We start from the raw sequence: 24350 nt of genomic DNA, 5'->3' as shown, positions 1-24350 counted from the left end.
GCCTACCAATAGGTGACGGAGAGAAAGAGAAGCCCCGCCTCTCACTCGGCTGCAGCCCGCGAGGACTTCTGAAGCGGTTGCGGCTGTTTCGTATTTCCGAGGCGACGGCGCTCGTTGTGTGCGTCATTTCCGGGCGGCGGGGCGGAACGGAGTGGCCAACGGCCTGCAGAGCAACATGCCCAAGTGAGTGGGGTGTGAAATTTGAGGGTGGTCGCGGTGGATGTTGGTGGTCCTGTGGGAGAGCGGAGCTCGTGTCCTGATTCTTGAAAGCCTCGGGGGTAGAGCGGATCTGGGAGCGGGGAGGGTAGTAGGGGCCGGAGCTCTGGATAGCGTTTTTAGGGTGGCGGTCGACCCGCTTAAGACAACAACAAATCTCTGCTTTCTCTCTGGACGCTTTGTTTGACACCTCCGAGGCCTCAGTAGGTCGGGGTGCGTTTCTTTTGTTTGTTTTTTACTCTTAGTTAATGGCGCTTCTGCGGGTGACTGCTTGTCATCTATCTTCCACCTCTTTTCAGGTTTTACTGTGACTACTGCGATACGTACCTCACCCATGATTCCGTAAGTATCGTGTCTTTTCGTAGTTTGAAAACGTCGTATGTGCAATAATTAAATCATATTTTTTGTAGATTGCGAGTTTGAGTCTGCCGAGGTTTTAAGGCCTACTGCTTGGAGAAAATAATTGGAGATGTTTTATTCCGCCCCCTCCATCTTGGGACGATATTCATAAGTTGAGGACATTTGCAAGAGTTAGTTTTCCAGCAGTCAGTATATTTTCATTGGAGACCCAAAATAATAAAGCTTTAGCAGGTTTGAAGATAAAAAAAAATTAAAAATTCCTGGAGAGTGTCCATAAAGATAAAATATTTGGCTCTGTCAGGTTACTCAAATGTTTGATTAAAATGAAAAGAAATGCCTTGACTCGAGCCAGAGTACTTTGCCTGAAAACTAGCAGATGACTGCAGCAGTTAAGAGTGAGTGGTTTTTTTTCTTTTTTTTTTGTGAGGCAGTGTTGCAGATATTTTCCAGGTATCACTTAACGCTCATATAATCCTGTGAGGGAGGAGGCTGAGGTAGAGGATGGCTAAAAACTACTGGTGTCACAAAGCCAGAGAATTGTACAGAGCTGGAAGGTGAGTCCAGGCAGTCTAATTCCAAAGCTAATGATTCTAGAAGGTAGCAGACATTTTGGTTCCAGGGCCCCTTTACAGTCTTAAAAATTACTGGGTTAAATTAAGAAAAAAAATTTATTATTTTAAAGACAGATCAACAGAGAGAGAGATCTTTCACCTGCTGATTCCCTGCCCAAGTAGCTGCAACAGCCGTGGCTGGGCTGAGCTGAAGCCATGAGCTTGGAGCTCCATCTGGGTCTCACATCTGGGTGGCAGGGCCCAAGCACTTGGGCCATCTTCCACTGATTCCCCAGGTGTATTAGCAGGGAGCTGGATGGGAAGCAGAGCAGGTGAGACTGGAACCAGTGCTAAAACAGGAAGCTGATGTTGCTGCAGCAGCTTTATCTGTGCTGCAGCATCAGCCTTTAATAGTCTTTAGATAATCGTAGGTGTCCTTCAGTACTTTTAGATTACTGCACTAAAACTCCGTACATGGTCAGTGGCAGTGTGCAGCCTTAAACTGTGTCAAACTTTTCATGCTGTTTCAGTGAAATTCAGTAATCTGTGTTGCTCTTTAAAGGACGTTTAACAGTGTGTGATTCTGAAACATACATTGGTCATTTGGAAAATATTGTTTCACTGTGTCATACAGGTCTTCCAGTACATTTATATAGTATTAAAAATTCACATTCATTAGTGCTACAATCCAATTAGAACTAAGTACTGAGCAATTGCCAAACTTATGGTGGCAGATTTTCTAAAATTGCAATTTTTGCTTCAAAGTTCAAATTTTATTATTGGTAACAAATACAATCAGTTGCTTTCCTTGATGTGACAGGCTCACTTCATCCATTTGTGAGAAGTCCAAGTACTTGTATGTCTGGATTTTAAAAATGTTTTGTGTCAAAATAAATACAGCTTTTTATGGGTATGTAAAGTGGTTAAGATGTTGGTCAGGACACACATCCCGTATCAGAGTGCCTGGGTTTAAGTCCTGGCTCTGCTTCCAATTTCTGCTTTCTGCTACGGTACACCCTGAGAAGCCTAAGGGAGTGGCCCAGGTATTTGGGTCTCTGACACCCACATGGGATACCCAGGTTAAGGTACCAGCTCCTTGTTTTGGCTTGGCCCAGTCCTGGTTGTTTAGGGCATTTGGGGAGTGAAACAGTGGTTGGAAGTTCTCTTGTTTGCTCTCTTTGCCTTTCAAATAAATAAAATAACTTTTAAAATTAAAAAATAAATCTTTTAATTCCATCTTCCATGAGCTTTTTAGAGTACCCTTAAATAGTTTGTTTCTTAATCATTCTTTCAAATAAAAGTGGTGTTCCATCAAAGAGGTAGCCACCTTTGATGGTAAAGCTCACAACTTGAAAAGCATGCCTGATTTTCTTTTTTTTTTAATTAAAAAATTTTTTTTAATTTTTATTTTTTTGACAGGCAGAGTGGACAGTGAGAGAGAGAGGAAGGTCTTCCTTTGCCGTTGGTTTACCCTCCAATGGCCACTGCGGCCGGCGCACCGCTGTGATCTGAAGCCAGGAACCAGGTGCTTTTCCTGGTCTCCCATGGGGTGCAGGGCCCAAGCCCTTGGGCCATCCTCCACTGCACTCCTGGGCCATAGCAGAGAGCTGGCCTGGAAGAGGGGCAACCGGGGCAGAACCTGGCACCCTGACCTGGACTAGAACCCAGGGTGCTGGCACCGCAGGCGGAGGATTAGCCTATTGAGCCGCGGCACAGGCTTTTTTTTTCTTTTTTCTTTTTTTGTCACTAACCCCCTCTAGGTAAAACTCCTAGTCATAATTTTCTGAAATTCTTAGTGAGGGAGCTATGTCTTTCTATTTTTGAGGTGTTTTGTTTATATATATATGTGTGTGTGTGTGTGTGTATATATACACACATATATATATAAATAATAAACAAATTTTATTTGTGAGAGGAAATGAGACAGATGCAGAGAGCTCCATTTACTTCACTCTAAATACCTTTTGGCTGAGTGAGGCCAAAGCTGGGAACTCAAGCAGATCTCCCAGATGGGTAGCAGGGATCCAACTACTTGAGTCATCACCTGCTACTTCCAGGGTATACACATTAGCAAGAAGCTGGAATTGGGAGTGGAGCTGGGACTTGAACCCAGGCACTGCACCTGCATCGCAGCTGGCAGTTTAGTTGCTAGGTCAAATGCAGCCCTTTGGTATTATATTTTCATGTACTGACATCTTGGTAATGCCAGATGTCAGATAATTGAAAACTATTTTTATAATAAGTGTCTCTTTATGGGAAGTGTCAGAAAACTTGTTAATATTGTTTTAAAATTGGGGCCGGTGTTTTGGTGTAGTATGTTAAGCTTCTGCTTGTGGCACCAGCATCACACATGAATACCAGTTCATATACTGGTTGCTCCTTTTCTAATCAAGCTCTCTGCTTATGGCCTGGGAAAGCAGTGGAAGATGGCTCAACTGGTTGGGCCCCTGCACCTGCGTGGGGGACCCGAAAGAAACTCCTGGCTCCTGGCGTTGGATTGGCTCAGCTACGGCCATTGGGACCATTTGGGGAGTGAACCAGCAGATGGAAGACTTTTCTCTCTGTCTCTCCCTCTCTCTCTTTAATAACTCTACCTCTCAAATAAATAAAATCTTTAAAAAATATTTTTTCTAAAATGGTTTCTTGAAAAAACAGAAAATTTCCATAGTGATTGTAGCAGTTCCGTTTAGTGGACTTTGAAATTTATAAAAACATTTAGTAGTGATGCTGTGTTGTATAGTGGGTTAAGCCACCTCATTTGAGGCCTAGCTGCTCTGCTTCTGATCCAGCTCCCTGCTAATGTGCCTGGGAAAGCAGTGGAAATGGCTCAAATGCTTGAGCATTGCCACCTACCTGGGAGGCTTTGATAAGTGTTTGAACACTTGGCCTAGCCCCAGCCATTGCAGCCGTTTGGGTAATGAACCAGCAGATGGAAGAACTCTGTCTCTCCCTCTCTATTGATCTGCCTGCTTGCCTATCTTTTTTTTTTTTTTTTCTAAGATTCATTTATTTATTTGAAAGAGTTACAGAGAAAGAGGTAGAGACAAAGATCTTCCATCTGCTGGTTCATTCCCTAAATGGCTGAAACAGTCAGAGCTGGGCCGGTCCAGAGCCAGGAGCTTCATCTGTGTCTCCCATGTGGGTGGAGGGGCTCAAGCACTTGGGCCATCTTCTACTGCTTTACCAGACACGTTAGCAGAGAGCTGGATTGGAAGTGGAAGAGCTGGAACTCGAACCCATGTCTGTATGATATGCTGGTGTTGTAGGTGGCTGCTTAACCTGCCATGTCAGAACACTCGCCCCAGTCTGCCTTTCTAATAAAAAAAAAAAAGAAAAAAAGAAAAGAAAAGAAAAGAAACAGGGAAAACTTTTAGTACAGTAATTTTTGGATTTTGATTGGTACTTAGGCATGATTTTGTTATCTCTTTTTGTCTTAAAGTATCGTTGTATTTGTGTAAGTGGTTTGGGAAACAGGGAGTAATATTTTGGATTTTTATTTATTTGAAAGAGAGATCGTTCATCTGCTGGTTTATTCCCCAGAATGTCTGGAATAGCCAGGAGCCTGGAACTCATTCTGCTTCACTGGCAGGGACCCAAGTACTGGTTGCTTCTCAGGGTTTGCATTAGCAGGAAGCTAGACCAGAAGCAGAAGCAGGACTCAAATCTAGGCACTCTGATAGGGGATGTGAGTGTTCAAAGTGGCATCTTTTTTTTTTTTTTTTTTGACAGGCAGAGTTAGACCGTGAAAGAGAGACAGAGAGAAAGGTCTTCTTTTTTTCCGTTGGTTCGCCCCACAAATGGCCGCTATGGCTGGCGCGCTGTGCCAATCAGGAGCCAGGTGCTTCCTCCTGGTCTCCCATGTGGGTGCAGGGCCCAAGGACCTGGGCCATCCTCCACTGCCTTCCCGGGCCACAGCAGAGAGCTGGACTGAAAGAGGACAGAATCCGGTGCCCCAACCTGGACTAGAACCTGGAGTACCGGTGCCGCAGGTGGAGGATTAGCCTAGTGAGAGCCCTGGTGCCAGCCCAAAGTGGCATCTTAATTACTGTGCCAGGAACCTGTCCTTGAGCAGTATTTTGAAATATAGACTGTGAGAAGACCCTATCTGATTGATTGACGGTAGTCAGAGCTACTGCTGTTGAGTCAGTCATGTGAGGAGTGGGTTGCCTGTAATTTGTAGTTCTGGCAGCAGTGAGGGGCATCTGGTAGCATTTGAGTTCCTGGCCTTGGTTACTGCATATGAGCTACCTGTTTTTTAAAAGTTTTTATTTTAAAACAATTTTTGAGAGGCAAACAGACAAAAGACACAGATACACAGGGACAGACAGCTAAATGGCAGCACCAGCTGTGTGTTTTCAGAGAATGCTTTAAACATAAATAGAAGATAATTACTTTGTGATTTTTTCCACCAATTTTATTGAATTATAATTTATAGTCAATTAAATGCAGATTTTAAGCCAGCAATTTGATGATTTGTCAGATGATTGCACCTTGGTGTGTTTCTCAAGATTTAGAATGTTATCATTCTAGGTGGGCGCCGCTGCTCAATAGGCTAATCCTCCACCTGTGGCGCCAGCACACTGGGTTCTAGTCCTGGTCGGGGTGCTGGATTCTGTTCCGGTTGCTCCTCTTCCAGGCCAGCTCTCTGCTGTGGCCTGGGAGTGCAGTGGAGGATGGCCCAAGTCTTTGGGCCCTGCACCTGCATGGGAGACCAGGAGAAGCACCTGGCTCCTGCCATTGGATCAGCGTGGTGCGCCGGCTGCAGCAGCCATTGGGGGTGAACCAATGGCAAAAGGAAAACCTTTCTCTCTGTCTCTCTCTCTCCCTGTCCACTCTGCCTGTCAAAAAAAAAAAAAAAAAAGAGGAAAAAAGAATGTTATCATTCTAGAAAATTCCCTTGTATCTCTTTGCAGTTAGTCTCCTTGTGTCTGTGGCCTTAATTGATCAGGTTTTTATTAATAAATGAGTACTGCTGGTTTTAAATCTTTCCATAAGGAGAATCTTACAGTGGAAGTATAGACTCTTAGAAAAAGAAAAGAAAAAAAAGGAAATGAAATATAGACTGTTTGTGTGTCTCACCTCTTTTCTTAGCACATGTTTGAGATTCATCCATTAGAGTCCCTGGGTTTGAGTCCTGGCTCTGTTTCTGATCCAGCTTCCTGCTAATGCATACTGTGGGAGGCAGCAGGTATTGACTAAGTGCTTGGGTCTCTGCCACCCTCATGGGAGATCTAAAATGAATTCTGGCCTCTTGGCTTTGGCCTGGCCAAGTCCCAGCTGTTGTAGTCATTTGGTGAGTGAAACAATGGATGAAAGATACCTGTCTGCCTTTCAAATAGATTGTTTTTTCAAAAAAAGTTAAAAATGCACTTATTGTATGTCAATTATATATTAATAAAGCTATTGAGCAAAAGGACTAGTAGGCTAGAGACAGGGCTGTGGGTGATTTGTTCTAGGATCATAGTTCTTTGAAAGAACATTTTCTCATGGAGTTTTAAAAAGTATGTAAATGATATTATTTGGCCTTGGAATAACCTCTGAAAGGGCATTGAAATGATACTAATTTCTAAAGATACTAATGTTCTAAATTATGGGTTTGCAAACTTTTTCTTGAAGTAACAAATTGTGATTATTTCAAGTTTGTGGACATAGAGAACACAGTCTTTGGTGGAATTACTGAAGTCTGCCATGGTACAGAGAAAATATATATATGTACACACATCTATATTGTCGCTCCCCGTCTTCGTGGAGGAACGACACAGGACCCTGCGCTGTTCTTTCGTCTGCTCGGCCCTCCCCGGGTTTGCTGCTGGTTCTTCCCGGGTTGGCTACCGTCCCTTCCACCTCCGTGGAAGGGCGGTTCCCCCTGCTGCTTTTCCCCACTTCCGCGGGGGAGCGGCACACCGCCGGCCGGCTCTCTCGGGGGCTGCACAGGTGTTCCCCTTAGATGTTCCTGGTGCATGCCGTCTCTCTCCTCCTTTATAGTCCTCCTCTGCCAATCCTAACTCGGCTGCCCACACGCCGAGTACGCTGCTCTCCTCCAATCAGGAGCAGGATCAGCTCCTGGAGGTCAGCACTCAAGTTGGCAAGAGGCAGCTGCGTAGAAGCTGTTTTCTTCTCTCCCAGCGCCATATTGTGGGAGAGCAGATGCATAGAATAAGTCTTAATTCCAGTAACTTAGTCTAGTCCGAGTTGCTCCCCACATATATGTGTGTGTGTGTGTGTGTGTGTGTGTGTAAACGAATGTCTCTTTGTTCTCTCTATATATTTATATATTTTTTATAAAAATAGCTGACTGGCTTACAGGCCATAGTTTGCTGACCCCTGGTGTTGATAATATAGTAGATGAATTACTACAGTGTCTTACTGGATGGTGTTTATGAGTGATGCTGCAGCAGCCAGATAAAGCTACTGAAGCTGGCCAGACTATTTATATAAGAGTAAGGCTTTATAAACTTTATAGTATTTGAAACTTGTTCCTGTTTCTGATATGACCTTTGTGTTTTGCAGCCATCTGTGAGAAAGACGCACTGCAGTGGTAGGAAGCACAAAGAGAATGTGAAAGACTACTATCAGAAATGGATGGAAGAGCAGGCTCAGAGCCTGATCGACAAAACAAGTATGTTTCAGTCTCTTGTTGTGGTAGCATGATCTCATTCTTTCTTATCCCTGTCTGTGTTGGTTTTCACAAAAGCAGCTCATTCTGAATGATAAATAGGGCATCTGGCCATAGTGAATGGAAGAAGTGCAAGGTCATTGGTTTCCCAGGGATATTGGGACACATTAATATTAATTATTGAGAATAAAGCAATCAGGTGTTGGTTGGACTGGGAGGGGAGGTAGAGAATAGAGTTGCCTAGTACTTTTCTTTTGACATGGGCTGGACTTTTTAGCACGTTTATATAAGACCTCCTTTGTAGTAATGCATGGTTTTTAGAAGTATTTTCCTGTTTTAATAGGAAAAGGTAAAGGGTGGGTTGGAATCATTTGAAAGGTTTCATTTGGATTGCTTTTTTGAAATCCTGACAGAGAACTAGTCAAACAGACTAACTGATAATAGTATGGTTATATTTTGGAGGCTTCATGTTTATGTCATGCCCATTTTGAAAATTAGTAACGTTTTTGTTCCAGCTGGTTGGGTTGAAGACACTGATAAAAGGAGATGTTGCAGTTTTACTTTATAGATAGTGCTGGTGTATTTGAAACACAGTTTTTTTTTTTTTTTTTTTAAGATTAATTAATTTATTTGAAAGAGTTAAAGAGAGGGAGAGACAGATCATCCATCTGCTGATTCACTCCCCAGATGACCTCCATAGACAGGGCTCAGCCAGACCAAAGCCAGGAGCCAGGAGGTTTATCTGGGTTTTCCATGTTGAGTGGCAGAAGCCCAAACGTGTGGGCTATCTTTGCTGCTTTTCACAGACCATCAGCAGGGAGCTGGACTGGTAGTAAAGCAGCAGGGAAGCAAACCAGTGCCCATACAGGATGCCGGCGTTGACCTAACCTGCTTTGCCACCACACTGACCCCAGCATAGGCTTTCTGATTCATTGTATTCAGAGCTGGTAGGCAAATGTGGACTGAGTGAATTTGGGGGGAAAATGATTTGTTCAAGGGACAGAAAGAGAGGCAAAGAGAGCAGACAGATAGGCAGGTAGAGCTCTCATCCACTGGTTCACCCCTCAGATGGCAACAATGGCTGAAGCTGGGCCAGGCCAAGCCAGGAGCTGGGAACTCACTGTCTAGGTCCCCAACATGGGTGGCAGGGATCCAACCACTTGAACTGTTACCTACTGCTTCCCAGGGTCTGCATTGAAATTGGGAGCTAGATTCGATCATGGGGGAAAGTGAGTGCCTTTTTGATTAGACAAGTCCTTATTTGGGGCTGTTGCTGTGGCACAGTGGGTTAATGCCCTGGCCTACAGCACTTATGGTCACCAGTTCGAGTCCTGGCTGCTCCACTTCCGATCCAGCTCGCTGCTATTGTGCCTGGAGACGCAGTGGAAGATGGCCCAGGTGCTTGGACCTCCACACTCACCTGGGAGACTCTGAAAAAGCTCCTGGTTCCTAGGTTCGGATTGGCTCAGCTCTTGCCGTTGTGGCCATCTGGGGAGTGAACCAGTGGATGGAAGACCTTTATTTCTCTGTAACTCTTTCATGTAAATAAATCTTAGAAAAGAAGAAAAGAAAGGTCCTTATTTGGATATGATCTCTGATAGAACACACAGGCTTTATTCAGAAGCATATGGATAACTGTTTATACATCTGCATTTTATGGCATCATTTTGGATTTAATCTCTGTGAATTATCTGTGATTGACCTGAGTGATTTGACCTCCTTTGCACTTTTGGGATTGGAATAGGGTAATAGGGTAGGCTGCAGAGAACATTGAATTGGGAAGGGCTTACTTCAGTAGACTTTGTAACTATACATTTTAACATTTATTTGTGATTCTAAAGCCATATAGAGATGATCCTCTGTTTCTTTTATTTTCACTGTGCTGCATATTGTCTGAAAGAATTAAAAGTTGATTGCATTATATTTTTTCTGAGTGCGATGTGATGTTAATCTTCAGGACAGGAGTCTCCTAGTTAGTGCATCAGTTGCAGAACTGGAAAACCAGAATGATTTCCTTGTTTTGACCTAGGACAGCATAAATAGGAGAGAGGTAGAAATGTGATAAGTCTGGTCTTTGGGCATGCATTGCAAATTTTTCAAACAAAACTGTGAACATCTTCAATTAGTTATAAACTACATTTAAAGATTAAAGGTGGGCTGGTTCTATGGCGTAGTAGGCTAATAAGCCTCTGCCTGTGACGCCAGCATTCCATATGGGCATTGGTTCATGTCTTGACTGCTCCTCTTCTGATCCAGCTCTCTGCTAATGGCCTAGGAAAGTAGTGGGGCCAAGTCCTTGGGCCCCTGCACCCATAAGGAAGACGTGGAAGGAGCTCCTGGCTCCTGGCTTTGGATTGGCCTGAGCTTGGCTGTTGTAGCCATTTGGGGAGGGAACCAGTGAAAGGAAGACCTTTCTCTTTGTCTCTCCCTCTCTCTGTAACTTCTCCAAAACAAAACAAAACAAAAACCTGCTTCCACTTGGTAAAGGATGTTGATAAGTAGGAAATTTTCACTTGAATCTCACATAATTGTTTTAGCCATAGAAATAAATACTAAGTAAAAATAGCTTTGAAAACCTACATCAGGGGCCTGCACTGGGGCATAGCTGGAGCGGCACTGGCGTCCCATATGGGTGCCTGTTTGAGCCCTGGTTGCTCCACTTCCATTCCCACTCTGTGCTGATATGCCTGAGGAAGCAGTGGAAGATGACCCAGGTGCTTGGGGCCCTGCACCCTCATGGAAGACCTGGAGGAAGCCACTGGCTCCTGGCTTCAGGTAGGCCCAGCTCTGGCTGTTGTGGCTATTTGGGGAGTGAACCAATGAATGGAAAATCTCTCTCTCTGTGTCTCTTTCTTCCTCTTTCTGTAACTCTGCCTTTAAATTCAAATAAACAATTTTTTTTTTGATAAATTACTTTTTTTAAAAAAAGGTTTTGTTTATTTGAGAGGTAGAGTTACTACAAAAAGAGGAAGAGACAGAGAGAAAGTTCTTCCATCAGCTGGTTCACTCATCAAATGGCCAAAACAGCCGAGCTCAGGCTGATCCAAAGCCAGGAGTCAGAGCTTCTTCTGGGTCTCCCCTGTGGGTGCAGGGGCCCAAGGACTTAAGCCATCTTCTACTGCTTTCATGGGCCATAGCAGAGAGCTGGATTGGGGGAGGAGCAGCTGGGACACAAACTGGTACCCATATGGGATGCCAGTGCCACAGGTGGAGGCTTAGCCTACTGTGCCACAATGCCGGCCCTTAAATAAACAAATCTTTAAAAACAAAAAAAGAAAGAAAAAGAAATTTAATTATCTTTGGGAAAAAAACCTGAAAGCCTAAATCAGTAATCCAATTAATTGCGATTTTATTTATTTACTGAAAGATTTATTTATTTATTTGAAAAGAGAATTACAGAGAAAGAAGGAGAGATAGGTATCTTTCATCTCTTGGTTCACTCCCCAAATGTCCACAGTGGCTGGGGCTGGTCTTGGCTGAAACTAAGAGCCAGGAACTCCATCTAGGTATCCTACATGGGTACAGGGACCCAAGTACTTGGCCCGTCTGCCACTGTTTTCCCAGGCGCATTAGCAGGGAGCTAGTGGAGCAGCCAGGACTCCAGCTGGTTCCCATATGGATGCTGACATTGCAGGCAGAGGCCTATCCTGCTGCACTACAACACCAGCCCCTTGATTGCAGTTTCAACTGATGAATATCTTAAATTTATTTTAAAAAGCCATAATGTAATAACTTTAGATTACTTGCTAAAGTAAAGTAATTGGAATTATTTAAGATTTAACAAGAAGTGGTTATTTTAGTAAATGGGTTGTTGAGTGTGTTTTCATTGTTGTTTTTTCCTTCTCCAAAGCGGCTGCATTTCAACAAGGAAAGATACCGCCTACTCCATTCTCTGCTCCTCCTCCTGCAGGAGCGATGATCCCACCTCCCCCCAGTCTCCGTAAGTAAAGTTTTTATCGGAAGAGGTGTGACTGGGCAAATTCTCCTTTGATTGGCAGATCATCTCACAGTTGTCTATCAAATGCTTGGTGAATGAACATACAGTGATAGAAAACAATTTTAGTGGTATAACTTTTTAAATAGTTAACTTTTGATTGCATTGTTACTAAGATAATGTATTTGTGACATCCCAAGTATGGGTCTGAGACAAATTCAGATGGAAGGCTCAGAATGAACCTGTGATTAGATGAGCTGGTACATGAACAGGTGTTGTTGAACATGTTAAATTATTTTTGATAAACTCCTCACTCCTCCCTATTTTCTAACCCATCTGATGTCAATGTGTATACTGTATGAAACTAAGAATTAGGTAGTTGAAAGTGGAGTCCTTCAGGGGCTTCCTCAACTCAAGGAAGGTTTGTGGTTTATGCATGTCGGACAGGAGTTTGAGTACTAAGGCATAAGTTCCTTGGCTCTCCTGGGATAGTTCAGATTGGAGACACCTAAACTCAGTCTTGTAAGTAATCGTGGATATACAGATAGAGAAGTAGGCTGTCGGTAATCAGTAACACAGATGGATCACTAATGACCCCTTCTAGGATCCTGCCATCCTGTGACCTGGTTAGGCCTTGGTATACAACAACTCCTAAGTTACTTCTGTGTCCTACTCCACCATGACTGACTCGTCTCCATTATTTTTTATAGCAAAATTGTCTGTTTTTTGAGTATTTGATTGTATGCCTCACCATTTTCTTATTTTAAATATTAAAGTTGTTCCAAATTTTTGCAATTATAAATGGTACTGTCAGAGTTTCTCTGTAATACCAAAAAATATTTAAACCTTTTTGTCAAGAGCTCTATAGATAAATCCATCTTCCTTATTTTCCAGCTAAATTATCTTAAATTTAGTTTTTTTTTAACCTGGGGAGCCTGACTTCATTTTATACTTCTATTTAGGCAGGCTTGTTCTTGCTTTTCAGTCACAAAGTAACTGAGGTTTTCCTGCATGTGATTTCTGTGGGTCTACTGTAACAAAAGGAAACATAAGAGGTCCACTGTTTTAGAATTTGAACAAGGTCAAGAGATCACATTGGTGTCATTAGGAAGAGAAAATTATCATATAAGAAACTTTAACCACGGGCTCCATTCTGTGTTTCAGCGGGTCCTCCTCGCCCTGGTATGATGCCTGCACCCCATATGGGAGGCCCTCCCATGATGCCAATGATGGGCCCTCCTCCTCCTGGGATGATGCCAGTGGGACCTGGTGAGTTTGAATGGCTTTGTTTCTAGGATGCTGCATTGTGCTTTAGTTTTCCAGTTAAATGGATTTCTTAACTAACCATCTAAATGTAACAAATCAAATTTTGATCAGTCTTTAATGACAAAGGAAAAATACTTGGTTTATCAGTGTAATTGGATGGTATCCAATGAACTTGTGCTACTAAAAGCAAGATGTGATGTGGCTGCCTTGTTTTTCTTTTTTCCCCCCTCCCACCTGTTTCCTTGCCTTATCCTGACTTTGGGCCATTTATAATAAAGAGAGTGGTGGATGAACTTGTTCCACTTGGGGTGGGGTGGGAGAAAGAGTAGAGATATTTTCTAGGTTTTGATTTGGAACAGAAATGCTTCCTGTTGCTGATTTAATCTTGCAGGTTGACTAATCCAAATCAGTATAAACTAGGTGTTGGGCTTGGTGATTGGTTTTTGATTGAGGAAAAAGAAAATTCTTATACTTCAGACATTTTATTTTAATGTAAGCATAAATATTCATGGATTTGTAAGTCTTTCTGATAAATGGGTAGGACCTTCGTTGTGAGAATGATTCTGCTGCTTGGGACATCATGTATTTCTTGCATAAACCATAACCATAATGCATCCTTTACCCACTTTAATTTTTTTTTTTGAGGTGGTTAGGGGTCTTGTGATGCAGACTAGTTCCAATCTTTTATGGTCATTTTGTCTACTAAATTTGTGAGCATTTTGAGGGAATGATTTGCCCGAGTATTCCCAAGTATCAAGTTTTCATAGTTTACAATTCTCTTTTTACATCCTATTAGCTTAACAGAAGAATAAATTTATGTAATGAGAGTAATAAAGACCACTGACTTAATGTGGTTTAGGACCAGATGTGTCTGATGCCTACAATTCAACTGGAAAGACAATGTGCAAAATGTTAGAGTAGCTTCGTAGCCAGAAGTGTTCAGTGAAGCGTTGAGAAGGATGGGAATGAGAAGCTAAAGAGAATACCTGCCTTCCTGGCCTGTGAGCCCAGAACACAGTCAGAGTGGTTTAGATGCCTTTGGCATTCTTAAATCCAGGGAACAAATTCAAATTTCTTGGAGGAATTAGTAGGGGTTGAATGGGGAATGCATGACACATCTAAAGAAGGGTTCTGGAACTCGGCTTTAGCCCGTGTTTGACATTTGAGAGCAGACTTGGTGTTGCTGATTGTGTTTAAGTTTTTCTGTTCAGCCTGCATAAAATAAGATTGTAGGATTTGTGTTAAAAATAATTGTGTAGTTGGGGGAGGGGTTGGGTAGGATAGGAAAGGACGGGGAGTACAGATATGAAACATTGGCTGTGGGTGGGTGATTATTGAACCTGGATAATGGATACATGGATGTTCATTAGACTCTGGTTTACCGTTTTTTTTTCTAAGTTTGAACCTTTCCATAATAAAGAGTTAAAAAAAAGTAATTTCGATTTCCATATGAAACTCCAAAGTCAGCAACTGATTCAAATTTGTTCTAGAAACCAAAGAAAACATGATTTTAGGCACCCAGTTTTTAATATTTGGTTTAAATCTGTTCCTCTAATAAATACTTGAATATAGGTGTGTAAAGCATAGGCCTCTATGTGATATTTTAGAAATTTAGTACTTTTCTCTGTTCCTTTTGAAATTGATCTTAAAAAAATAATCTTTGTATAGCTTTGCGTTTCACTTTTGGTGATAAGGCTGTATTCATCTTTGAGTATAGTTTTCAACCATTTCCTGCAAATGATTATAAATAATTAGGTGAAATTTGGTATTTAACAAAGTATATGTAGGATGAAAATTGCAGCATAATAATGAAGCGAATGTCTGTGAACCCACCACCCTGCTGAAAAAGTAGAGCTTTGTCCGTCCCACGGTAGCTTCCTGTGCTCCTCCTCTACCCTGCCGCTTGTCTTTTCCTCCCTGGCTTGTCAATTTGGTTGGTTTATTGATGGAACACTTTAAAAAAATTCATTAATAGTTTCTAAAATGCATTAGGAAAGTCAAAGTTTTGTGTGTGTTAATTGTTATCACATTCTTGCTATTATTTTTCTTGACTTGAGCTAAGTATGGTTACTAACAGGTTCTCAGCATGGGCCTCCTGCTCACCTTTCCTACAACTCCGAACAAACGCTTAGTGGTAAGATTGTCCTCTGTGCCTGTGTACATTCATGAACTAGCTCCTGGTTACATGGTGGATATAACTGGTTAAAAGAGCTGACTAAGTAACATGTGACTAGCTGTGAACTTCCCTGAGTGAGAGGAGAGGGCAGTTTAGGGAACTAGAGTCCCTGGTGATTTCTTGGAAGCAGTTTATTTATAGTTTTCCCCTTACCATCCTTAGATTATGATTCCCACATGGTTCTTGTGTTGAACTTTTTGTTTTTTGTTTGAGAATGTCCAAGTAATTTACAGATGTGATGAATTTGTTGCATTTCTACTGTCAAGTGTGTCTTTTTTTTTTTTCCAGCATTTTGCAGGGGGGGGGCTTCTTTTAAAATTTTTAATTAGAAACCCCATCAGATTCTCTCATAAATACTATTTTCCTCATTTTTATTCCCCATTTTTTCTTTGTTTCGTCCTGCAGCTCCTGGAATGAGGCCACCCATGGGAGGCCATATGCCAATGATGCCGGGGCCCCCAATGATGAGACCTCCTGCCCGTCCCATGATGGTGCCCACTCGTCCAGGAATGACTCGGCCGGACAGATAAGGAGAGAGGGGAGGCCTCTTCCTAGCAGTTCTGTATCGCTTGTTCTGCTTCACCAGGAGATCATGGTGCTGTGACTCTGGGTGTTTTCTAACAGCATGACAAAGAAGACTTGCTCCCCCTTCTTATCAAAGAAAGAATAGTTTTGGGGGGAAATAGGATTTCAAAAAGTGCAGTTTTCATTTGTATTGTGAAATGTGAAAATAAAATTGTCAACTCTTTTAGTTAAAAAAGGTGTTTCTTTTTTCTTCCCCTTTGTATTCTTTCTGTATTATATAGAGATGAAACCTTCCAGTTGTGTTTCTCCAACTCATTCCATTTTCAGCTTGTCTCTATGTGAGATTCTTTGCTCTTAGATTGAATCCCTTTGGACACCTACCTTTATTTAGTAAGGTTCTCCTGTGTAGGACTTAGGTAAATCTAACAGTCGTAGAGCTTTTGTGGGTAAAAATAATAAACAGCACAGTAATTTCTCACATGAATAATGCTGTGTAATAAGTTGAACACTTTAAGACTTTTATGTTGAAGTAAGGGAAAAATATGTTGTGTACGTGTCAGCTAAGAATGGCAAGAATTGCTTTAATATCAGCTTCTTTCTCTTCTCCTTTTTGGCTTCACATAGTCTGAAAACCTCTGAAGAAATAGTGAAATTACTCTCAATTTCCTTGGTATGAAAGTCATTAGAATGCTATTTGTTTCAGCAGCAGGCTGTGAAAGTGTGGTATTTTCAGGGAATCATCTAGAAGTAAGCCTTTGTCCCTATTCATATTTAGTGAAGTATAAAACTTAATCTTTTGACATTGTAAGTAGGATTGAAAATTGTTATACCATCTGGGAACAGAAATTTGGCAACATCTATCAGAAATACATTATCTGTATCCTAGGGCCTAGCATTTTCATGTCCAAGATTTTTTTTAAGAGCCATTTATTTGTTTACTTATCTGAAAGGCAGAGTAACAGAGAGAGGGGAAGAGACAGATTTTCTGTTTTCTATTTCTTTCCCCAAATGCCTACAACAACCAGGGCTGTATTGAAATCAGAAACTCCATTCAGATCTCTCACCTGAGTGGCAGGTGCCCAAAGGACCTGGGCCATCTGCTGCCTTCTTGGGCACATTAGCAGGAAGCCAGAAGGAAGCAGAACAGTTGAGATTCAAACCAGCACTCTGATATAAGGCATGCTGGCGTTGTAAGCAGTGACTTAATCCTCCGTGCCACAGTGCTACCTCTAGGAATTTTCCTTACAGATAGACTTGCTTGTGTGTGAAGTGTTATATATAAATTTATGCATTGCTGCAAAAATTGGAAGTAACATCTGCAAGCATGAGGCATTTAGAAAGTTGCCTAGGGGGCCGGCGCTGTGGCGTAGCAGGTAAGGCCACTGTTTGCAGTGCCGGCATCCCATGTGGGTGCTGGTTCGAGTCCTGGCTGCTCCACTTCGGATCCAGCTCTCTGCTATGCCCTGAGAAAACGGTAGAAGATGGCCCAAATCCTTGGGCCCCTGCACCTGCGTGAGAGACCTGGAAGATGCTTCTGGCTCCTGGCTTCGGATCAGACCAGTTCTGGTCATTGCGGCCATCTCGGGAGTGATCCAGCAGATGGAAGGCCTATCTTCCCCTGCCTCTCTGTAACTCTGCCTTTCAGATAAAATAAATATTTAAAAAAAAAAAAAAAAAAAAAAAAAAAGTTGCCTGGGGCTGTCACTGTGGCATAGTGGGCTAGGTTTCTGCTTCCACATGTGGTGTTGGCATCCCATGTGAGCACAAGTTTGAGTCCTGGCTGCTCCACTTCTGATCCAGCTCCCTGCTGGTGGCCTGGGGAAAGCTCCTGGCTTCTGGCTTCAGATCAATCAGCCTAGCTCTGGCTGTTGTGGCCATTTGGGGAGTGAACAGCGGAGGACCTTTCTGTTTCTCCCTCTCTCTAGCTCTGCTTCTCAAATAAATAAATAAAATCTTTTTTAAAAAAGGTTGCCTATACTGTGAATATTAGAATAAGGAAGCTTCATGTATAGATAGGAAAAGATCTGGGATACACATTGTTCTGCACCTTGGTGTGTTCATATAACAGGGCATTATTCACTGCTATTCTTTTTTTTTTTTTTTTTTTTAAAGATTTATTTATTTATTTGAAAGAGTTACACAGAGAGAGAAGGAGCGGCAGAGAGAGAGAGGTTTTCCATCCGCTGGTTTACTCCCCAAATGGCTGCAACGGCCAGAGTTGTGCCAGTCTGAAGCCAGGAGCCGGGAGCTTTTGGGTCTCTCACGCAGGTGCAGGGGCCCAAGCACTTGGGCTATCTTCTGCTTTTCCAGGCCACAGCAGGAGCTGGATCGGAAGAGGAGTATTCAGAACTCTGACCAGCTATATATGGGATGCTGGTACTGGAAGTGTTGGCTTTACCCTCTGTGCCACAGCACCAGCCCCCACTGCTATTGTTTTTAAAAGAAAATACTTGTATTTGCATATATTTAAAGGTTTCTGCAAAGACATATAAGAAACTGGTAATACTGGTTGCTTATGAAGGGTAAATGAGTGACTAGGGGACAGAGATGAAGGGAGAAAGGCTTGTTATCTTTTGAATCATTTTTAGAAAAACAACGGAGGGGCTGGTGCTTAAGCCTCTGTCTGCAGTGCCAGCATCCCAGATGGGCTACGGTTCAAGTCTCAGCTGCTCCATTTCCAATCCAGTTCCCTGCTGATGGCCTGAGAAAGCAGTGAAAGATGGCCCAGGTGCTTAGGTCCCTACACCCACATGTGGGAGACCCGCAAGAAGTTCCTGGCTTTGGATTGGCCCAGCTCCAGCTGTTGTGGCCATTTTGGGAGTGAACCAGTGGATGGGAGACTATCTGTCTCTCCCTCTCTATAACTGCCTCTGAAATAAATAAATAAATAAATAAATCTTTAAAAAAAAATAGAAACAAGACCTCCCCCCATATACCCATCTGAAATTACACTAGAATGTGCCGTCAGCCAGCAATTTACAACCTGCCTGATGATCAGACTCAAGGGATCTATTTCAAAATAAAGATTCTAGGGGCTGGCACTGTGGCTCAGTGGGTTGACACACTTGCCTGCAGCATCGGCATCCCATATGGGTGCCGGTTTGAGATCCAGCTGCTCCGATCTAGCTCTCTGCTATGGCCTGGGAAAGCAGTAGAAGATGGCCCAAGTCTTTGATCCCCTGTACCGTGGAAGACCTGGAAGAAGCTCCTGGCTCCTGGCTTTGGATCGGCCCAGCTCTGGCCACTGTGGCCATTTGGGGAGTGAACCAGCCAGTGCCTCTCTAACACTGCCTTTCAAATAAATAAATATATCTAAAAAAAAACAAAAACAAACAAAAAAAACCTATTTCTTTGAAAGAGTTACAGGGCAGTGGGGGGTATCTTCTACACATGGTTCACTTCCCAGATGGCCACTATGGTAGGGGTTGGGCCAGGCTGAAGCCGTGAAGCAGAAGTTTCTTTAGATCTCCCACGTGGGTGCAGGGGCCCAAGTACTTGGGCCATATTCTGCTGCTTTCCCAGGTGAATTAGCAGGGAGCTAGATCGGAAGTGGAGCAGCTGGGACTTGAACTGGTGCCCATAGGGGATGCTGGCATTGCAGGGGTGGCTTTACCTGCTACACCACAATGCTGACCCCCATACATACAGTTATAAGAATATAGTAATATTCCTTACCTCCCTCCCTTCCTTTCCTTCTTTCCTTTCTTTGACAATTGGTTTTAATTCTAAAATATGAATGAATTGTAATGTGAGAATTTGTATAGTTCTATATATGAATATCGAGAATTAAAGAAGTTAAGTGTCAATATAGCATACAATACTTGCTTCCTTCCTTTTCTGTTGGCAGATCTGAAGCCATTATGAGAACACTTAAAAGTCTAGGCTTTCATCGTTTACACTGCTATGTTTTTTTAATAGTTTGTCAGAATGTTATCCTGCTTGATAGTAAGCTGTATAAGAAATAGGATCCTTGTATGGAACCATAGGCTAATTTGGCCATCCCACATGGAAAAAGTCCACTGATAAGTGTTTGTCTCAATTACGTAGCTCAGTCAGATAAGTATCTTTTGGCTCCTAAGTACATTTGGGAACAGAAGAAAAATGCCTGGCCTACCTTCTGTTTCTCCATCCGACAGAAGTGTCCTTGGAGAAAAGTTGAATGGAGCCTGGCATTGTAGCACAGCAGGTTAAACCACTATTTTTGATGTTGTCATTCTTTATCTAGTGCTGATTTGAGTCCTCACGACTCTAATTCCAATCCAGTGTCCTGGTATTTTGCCTGGGAAGGCAGCAGAGGATGGTCCAAGTAGTTGGACTCCTGCTACCTATATGGGAAACCCACATGGAGTTGCTGGCTCCTGGCTTCCACCTGGCCCAGTCCCAGCTGATAAAAACCATTTGGGGGGTGAACCAGCAGATGGAAGATCTCTGTCTTCTCTCTCTCTGTTGATCTGGCTTTCAAATAAATCTTCAAAAATGAAAGAAATACTGGCTGGTGTTGTGGCTTAGTGGGTAAAGCCGCTGCTTGCAGTGTCAGAATTCCATATGGGTGCCAGCTCGAGTCCCGGTTGCTCCAGTTCCGATCCAGCTCTCTGCTGTGGCCTGAGAAAGCAGTAGAAGATGGTCCAAGTCCTTCGGCCCCTGCACTCGTGTGGGAGACCTGGAAGAAGCTCCTAGCTTCAGATCAGCGTAGCTCTGGCTGTTGTGGCCAACTGGGGAGTAAACCAGCGGATGGAAGACTTCTCTCTCTCTGCCTCTCCTCTCTCTGTGTAACTCTTTCAAATAAAAAAATAAATCTTTTTTTTTTTTTTTTTTTTTGGACAGGCAGAGTTAGAGACAGAAAAGTCTTCCTTCCGTTGGTTCACCTCCCAAATGGCTACCATGGCTGGCGCGCTGCGCCGATCTGAAGCCAAGAGCCAAGTGCTTCCTCCTGGTCTCCCATGCTGGTGCAGGGCCCAAGCACTTGGGCCATCCTCCACTGCCTTCCCGGGCCATAACAGAGAGCTGGCCTGGAAGAGGGGCAACCAGGACAGAATCCGGTGCCCCAACCGGGACTAGAACCCGGTGTGCCGGCGCCGCAGTTGGAGGATTAGCCTAATGAGCTGTGGCGCCGGCCAAAAAAAAAAATCTTAAAAAAAATGTTAAGGAGGTAGGCATTTGGCACAGGGGTTGAATCTCCACTTGGGATTCCTGTATTACATATTAAGATCTAATTCCTTTTGCAATGCCTCTGCTTCTGATTCAGCTTCCTGCTAATGCTCACCCTGGGAGGCAGCAGATGATGGCTCAAGTGCTTGGGTCCCTGCCACCCATGTGGAAGACCCAGGTGAAGTTCCAAGCTGCTGGCTTTGGCCAGCCCAGCTCTGGCTGTTGTGGGTATTTGGAGGAATGAACAAGTAGATGGAACACCTCTCTGTGTCTCTCTCTACTTTTCAAATGGGAAAAAGAGAAATTCTAAATGTTTTATATGCCCTGATTGGAACTGCACAATGTATACATGTGTTGAAACAGCACATAGTACCCCATAAATATGTACAATTTTTATATGTCTATTAAAAAATTTTTAAGGAAAATTCTCTTGACTACTTGCCTGCACATTATTTTTTATGAAAACCCTAAGTACTCTTAAAAATGTTTATTATTTTTTATTTACTCATATGGCAGAATGACAGAATGATTTATGCTCCATTGGCTGGTTCACTCCCCATATGCTCACAAAAGCCAGGGCTGGTCCAGGCCCAATCCAGCTCTCTGCTATAGCCTGGGCCCAAATGCTTGGGCCCCTGCACCCGTGTGGGAGACCCAGAAAAAGCTCCTGGCTCTTGGCTTCGGATTGGCCCAATTCCAGCCGTTGCAGCCATTTGGGCCATTTGCTGCCTCTGCCTTATCAAATAAATAAATCTGTAAAAAAAATTTATTTATTTACTTGAAAGGTAGAGTTACAGAGAAGCCTTCCACCTGGTGGCTCGCTCCCCAAATGGCCATAACAGCCAGAGCTGGGTAGATCTGATATCAGGAGTCCGGAGCTTCTTCCAGGTCTCTGATGTGGCTGCAGGGGCCCAAGGACTTGGGCCATCCTCTGCTACCTTCCCAGGCACATTAGCAGGGAGCTGGATTGGAACTGGAGCAGCTGGGAGTCAAACCGTCACCAATATGGGATGCTGGTACTGCAGACAGCAGCTTTACCCACCACGCCACAGTGTTGGCTTCTTTAGTATTACATCTTACAAGGGATTAGATATATAAAAGTATTATGCCTCATTAAACAGCATTACAAATAACCCAATTAAAAAACTGGAGCCAGTGTTTTGGCATAGTAGGTAGAGCCACCGCCTGTGTCACCAGGATCCTGTAGGGCACCGGTTTGTGTCTCGGCTGCTCTACTTTTTTTTTTTTTTTTTTTTAATTTGAAAGGCAGACTTACACAGAGATAGAGAGGTCTTCCATCCACTGATTCACTCCCTAAATGTCTACAATGGCCAGGGCTGGGCCTGGCTGAGCCAGGAGCTTCTTCCAGGTCTCCTACGTGGGTACAGGGGCCCAAGCATTTGGGGCCATCCTCTGCTGCTTTCCCAGGCACAATGGCTTTGGTCTGGCAAGTGAACCAGCTAATAGAAGATCTCTCTCATCCTTTATCAGAGTGCCTGGGATTAAGTCCTACTTCTGCTTCTGATCTCGCCTCCTGATAATGTATACTCTGGGAGGCAGCAAATGACAGTTCAAGTACTTTGGTCCCTGCCACCCATGTGGGAAACCTGGATGGAGTTCTGGGCTCCTAGCTTTGATTTGGCCCAGTCCTAGCTGTTGCAGGAACTTGGGGAGTGAACCAGAAGATGGAAGATCTCTCTCTCTCTGACACTTTGCCTTTCAAATATATAAAAAATAAAGACACTTAAAAAATGGACAAGAGGGTATTTAGTCTAGCAATTAAGATGTTAGGGGCTGGTGCCGGGGCTCAATAGGCTAATCCTCCGCCTGCGGCGCCGGCACACCGGGTTCTAGTCCCGGTCTGGGCGCCAGATTCTGTCCCAGTTGCCCCTCTTCCAGGTCAGCTCTCTGCTATGGCCCGGGAAGGCAGTGGAGGGATGGCCCAAGTGCTTGGGCCCTGCACCCACATGGGAGACCAGGAGAGGCACCTGGTTCCTGGCTTCGGATCAGTGCTTTGCGCCGGCTGTGGCAGCCATTGGAGGGTGAGCCACCGGCAAAAGGAAGACCTTTCTCTGTCTTTCTCTCATTGTCCACTCTGCCTGTCAAAAAATTTAAAAAAAGATGTTAGGACATCTTAATTGTGTCCCATATTGGAGTACCTATGTTTGATACCCAGCTCCTGATTTCAGATTCCTGTTAATGCAGACCATGGGAGGGAAGGTAACTGTGTTCCTACTACCCACATGTGAGACCTGGCTTTTCTGGCTTCCAGGCCATTGCAGAGATTTAGAGAGTGAACCAGTGTTGGGAGTTGGTTCGTCACCCTAGAGAAGCTGTGGAGTTCTTGTCTTCACACAAGAAATAATTCAGGTGTGAGACAGAGAGCAAAGTAATAAGGTTTTACTGGGAATAGGGCATCTGTCAGAATGGAGGGGACAGAGAGGGAGAATGTGCCCAGTCACTTGGACTGGGGGAGAGCAAGGTTACATGTTTGAATGGAGAATATATCTGGGCAGGCCAGGTGGGCGACTCAGCAGAGAGCAGAGAGCTCAGCACAGTCTTTGTTTAGACTCCCAGTTTGTAAGGGAGTCTCTCTGCCCCCTCCCCCTTCTCCTTTAGGATAAAGGGTTTTGTGGAGGGTAAATTAGCAAATTCCTCCCCAGGTTTGCTGAAGCTGGACAGAGGGGCATCTGTGAAGGTTTTATTGCCCAATGTTATCAGTCAGGTGACCCATTTGGGCCTGAAGAGAGTTTTGGGAGCTTTCCTTGGAGGAGGGCTGGGCCCACTGGAAGCTTATCAGGGCTGAGCAGGACTTCAAAGGGCAAAATGCTGGGCTTCTGGGGCTTCTGCAGCAGATGCTGGTTTCTTCAGACCCTTCTCACAAACATAGGCTACTTTTTAACTTCCTACCTAACCTTCCTTCCACCCTTTCTCTCTGCCTCTCAAATATTTAAAAAGAGAGAGGGTGGGCAGTTAAGATGCCACTTAGAACACTCAGATTCAGGCCAGAGTGCCTGGGGTTGTGTCCTGGCACAGTTCTGATCCAGCTTCCTGCTAATACACACCCTGGGGAAGCATGTGCTGATTTGAGTACTTGGGTCCCTGCCACCCAGGGGGAAGACCAGGATGGAGTCCCTGGCTCCTGATTTCAGCCTAGCCCAGCCTGCGCAGCTGTGGCCCTTTAGGAAGTGAACCGACAGATGGAAGATCTCACTGTCTCCTCCCTGTCACTATGCCTTTCAAATAAATAAAAAAATAATGGGTGAAATGTGAATAGACTTTTTCCCAAAGTTTTACAAATGGCCAATAATACATGAAGTGGTGCTCAGTGCCATTAGCCACCAAGGAAATGCAAACAAATCCTTAACCAAACAATAGTAAATAGCTTTGCTTCAGGGATGCCAGTTGATTGAGTATTTGGAAAATTAATGTGATCCACCATGTTAACAGGCTAAAGAAAAAAAATCACATCATAGCATTTAACACTGATTTTTTTTTATTTTTTTATTTTTATTTTTTATTTTTTGACAGGCAGAGTGGACAGTGAGAGAGAGAGAC

The 24350-nt window shown here is 43.6% G+C and overlaps 1 protein-coding gene across 6 annotated transcripts; it reads left to right on the top strand.

Annotated features, from left to right (window-relative positions):
- Positions 1-120: 120 nt before the first annotated feature.
- Positions 121-15879, top strand: SNRPC (small nuclear ribonucleoprotein polypeptide C). 6 transcript variants are annotated; one of them, XM_089334073.1, is made up of 7 exons: positions 314-429; positions 516-558; positions 7638-7746; positions 11594-11683; positions 12842-12946; positions 15021-15077; positions 15525-15879. In XM_089334073.1, exons 3-7 carry the CDS (start codon positions 7710-7712, stop codon positions 15647-15649), a joined length of 414 nt encoding a protein of 137 aa, XP_089190199.1. In that variant the 5' UTR covers positions 314-429; positions 516-558; positions 7638-7709; the 3' UTR covers positions 15650-15879. The 6 variants fall into 6 exon arrangements, with proteins under 6 accessions (XP_089190197.1, XP_089190198.1, XP_089190199.1 ...); XM_089334071.1 differs by lacking the exons at positions 314-429; positions 15021-15077 and adding an exon at positions 121-183; XM_089334072.1 differs by lacking the exon at positions 15021-15077 and having other exon boundaries at positions 121-429.
- Positions 15880-24350: the final 8471 nt, after the last annotated feature.

Source organism: Oryctolagus cuniculus, chromosome 5, assembly GCF_051225735.1.
Source record: "Oryctolagus cuniculus isolate XC-2025 breed Fujian yellow rabbit chromosome 5, ASM5122573v1, whole genome shotgun sequence".
In the NCBI taxonomy this organism is placed as follows: domain Eukaryota; kingdom Metazoa; phylum Chordata; class Mammalia; order Lagomorpha; family Leporidae; genus Oryctolagus; species Oryctolagus cuniculus.
The sequence above is the reverse complement of the archived record's forward strand: the minus strand, read 5'-3'. Positions and strand labels throughout refer to the sequence as shown.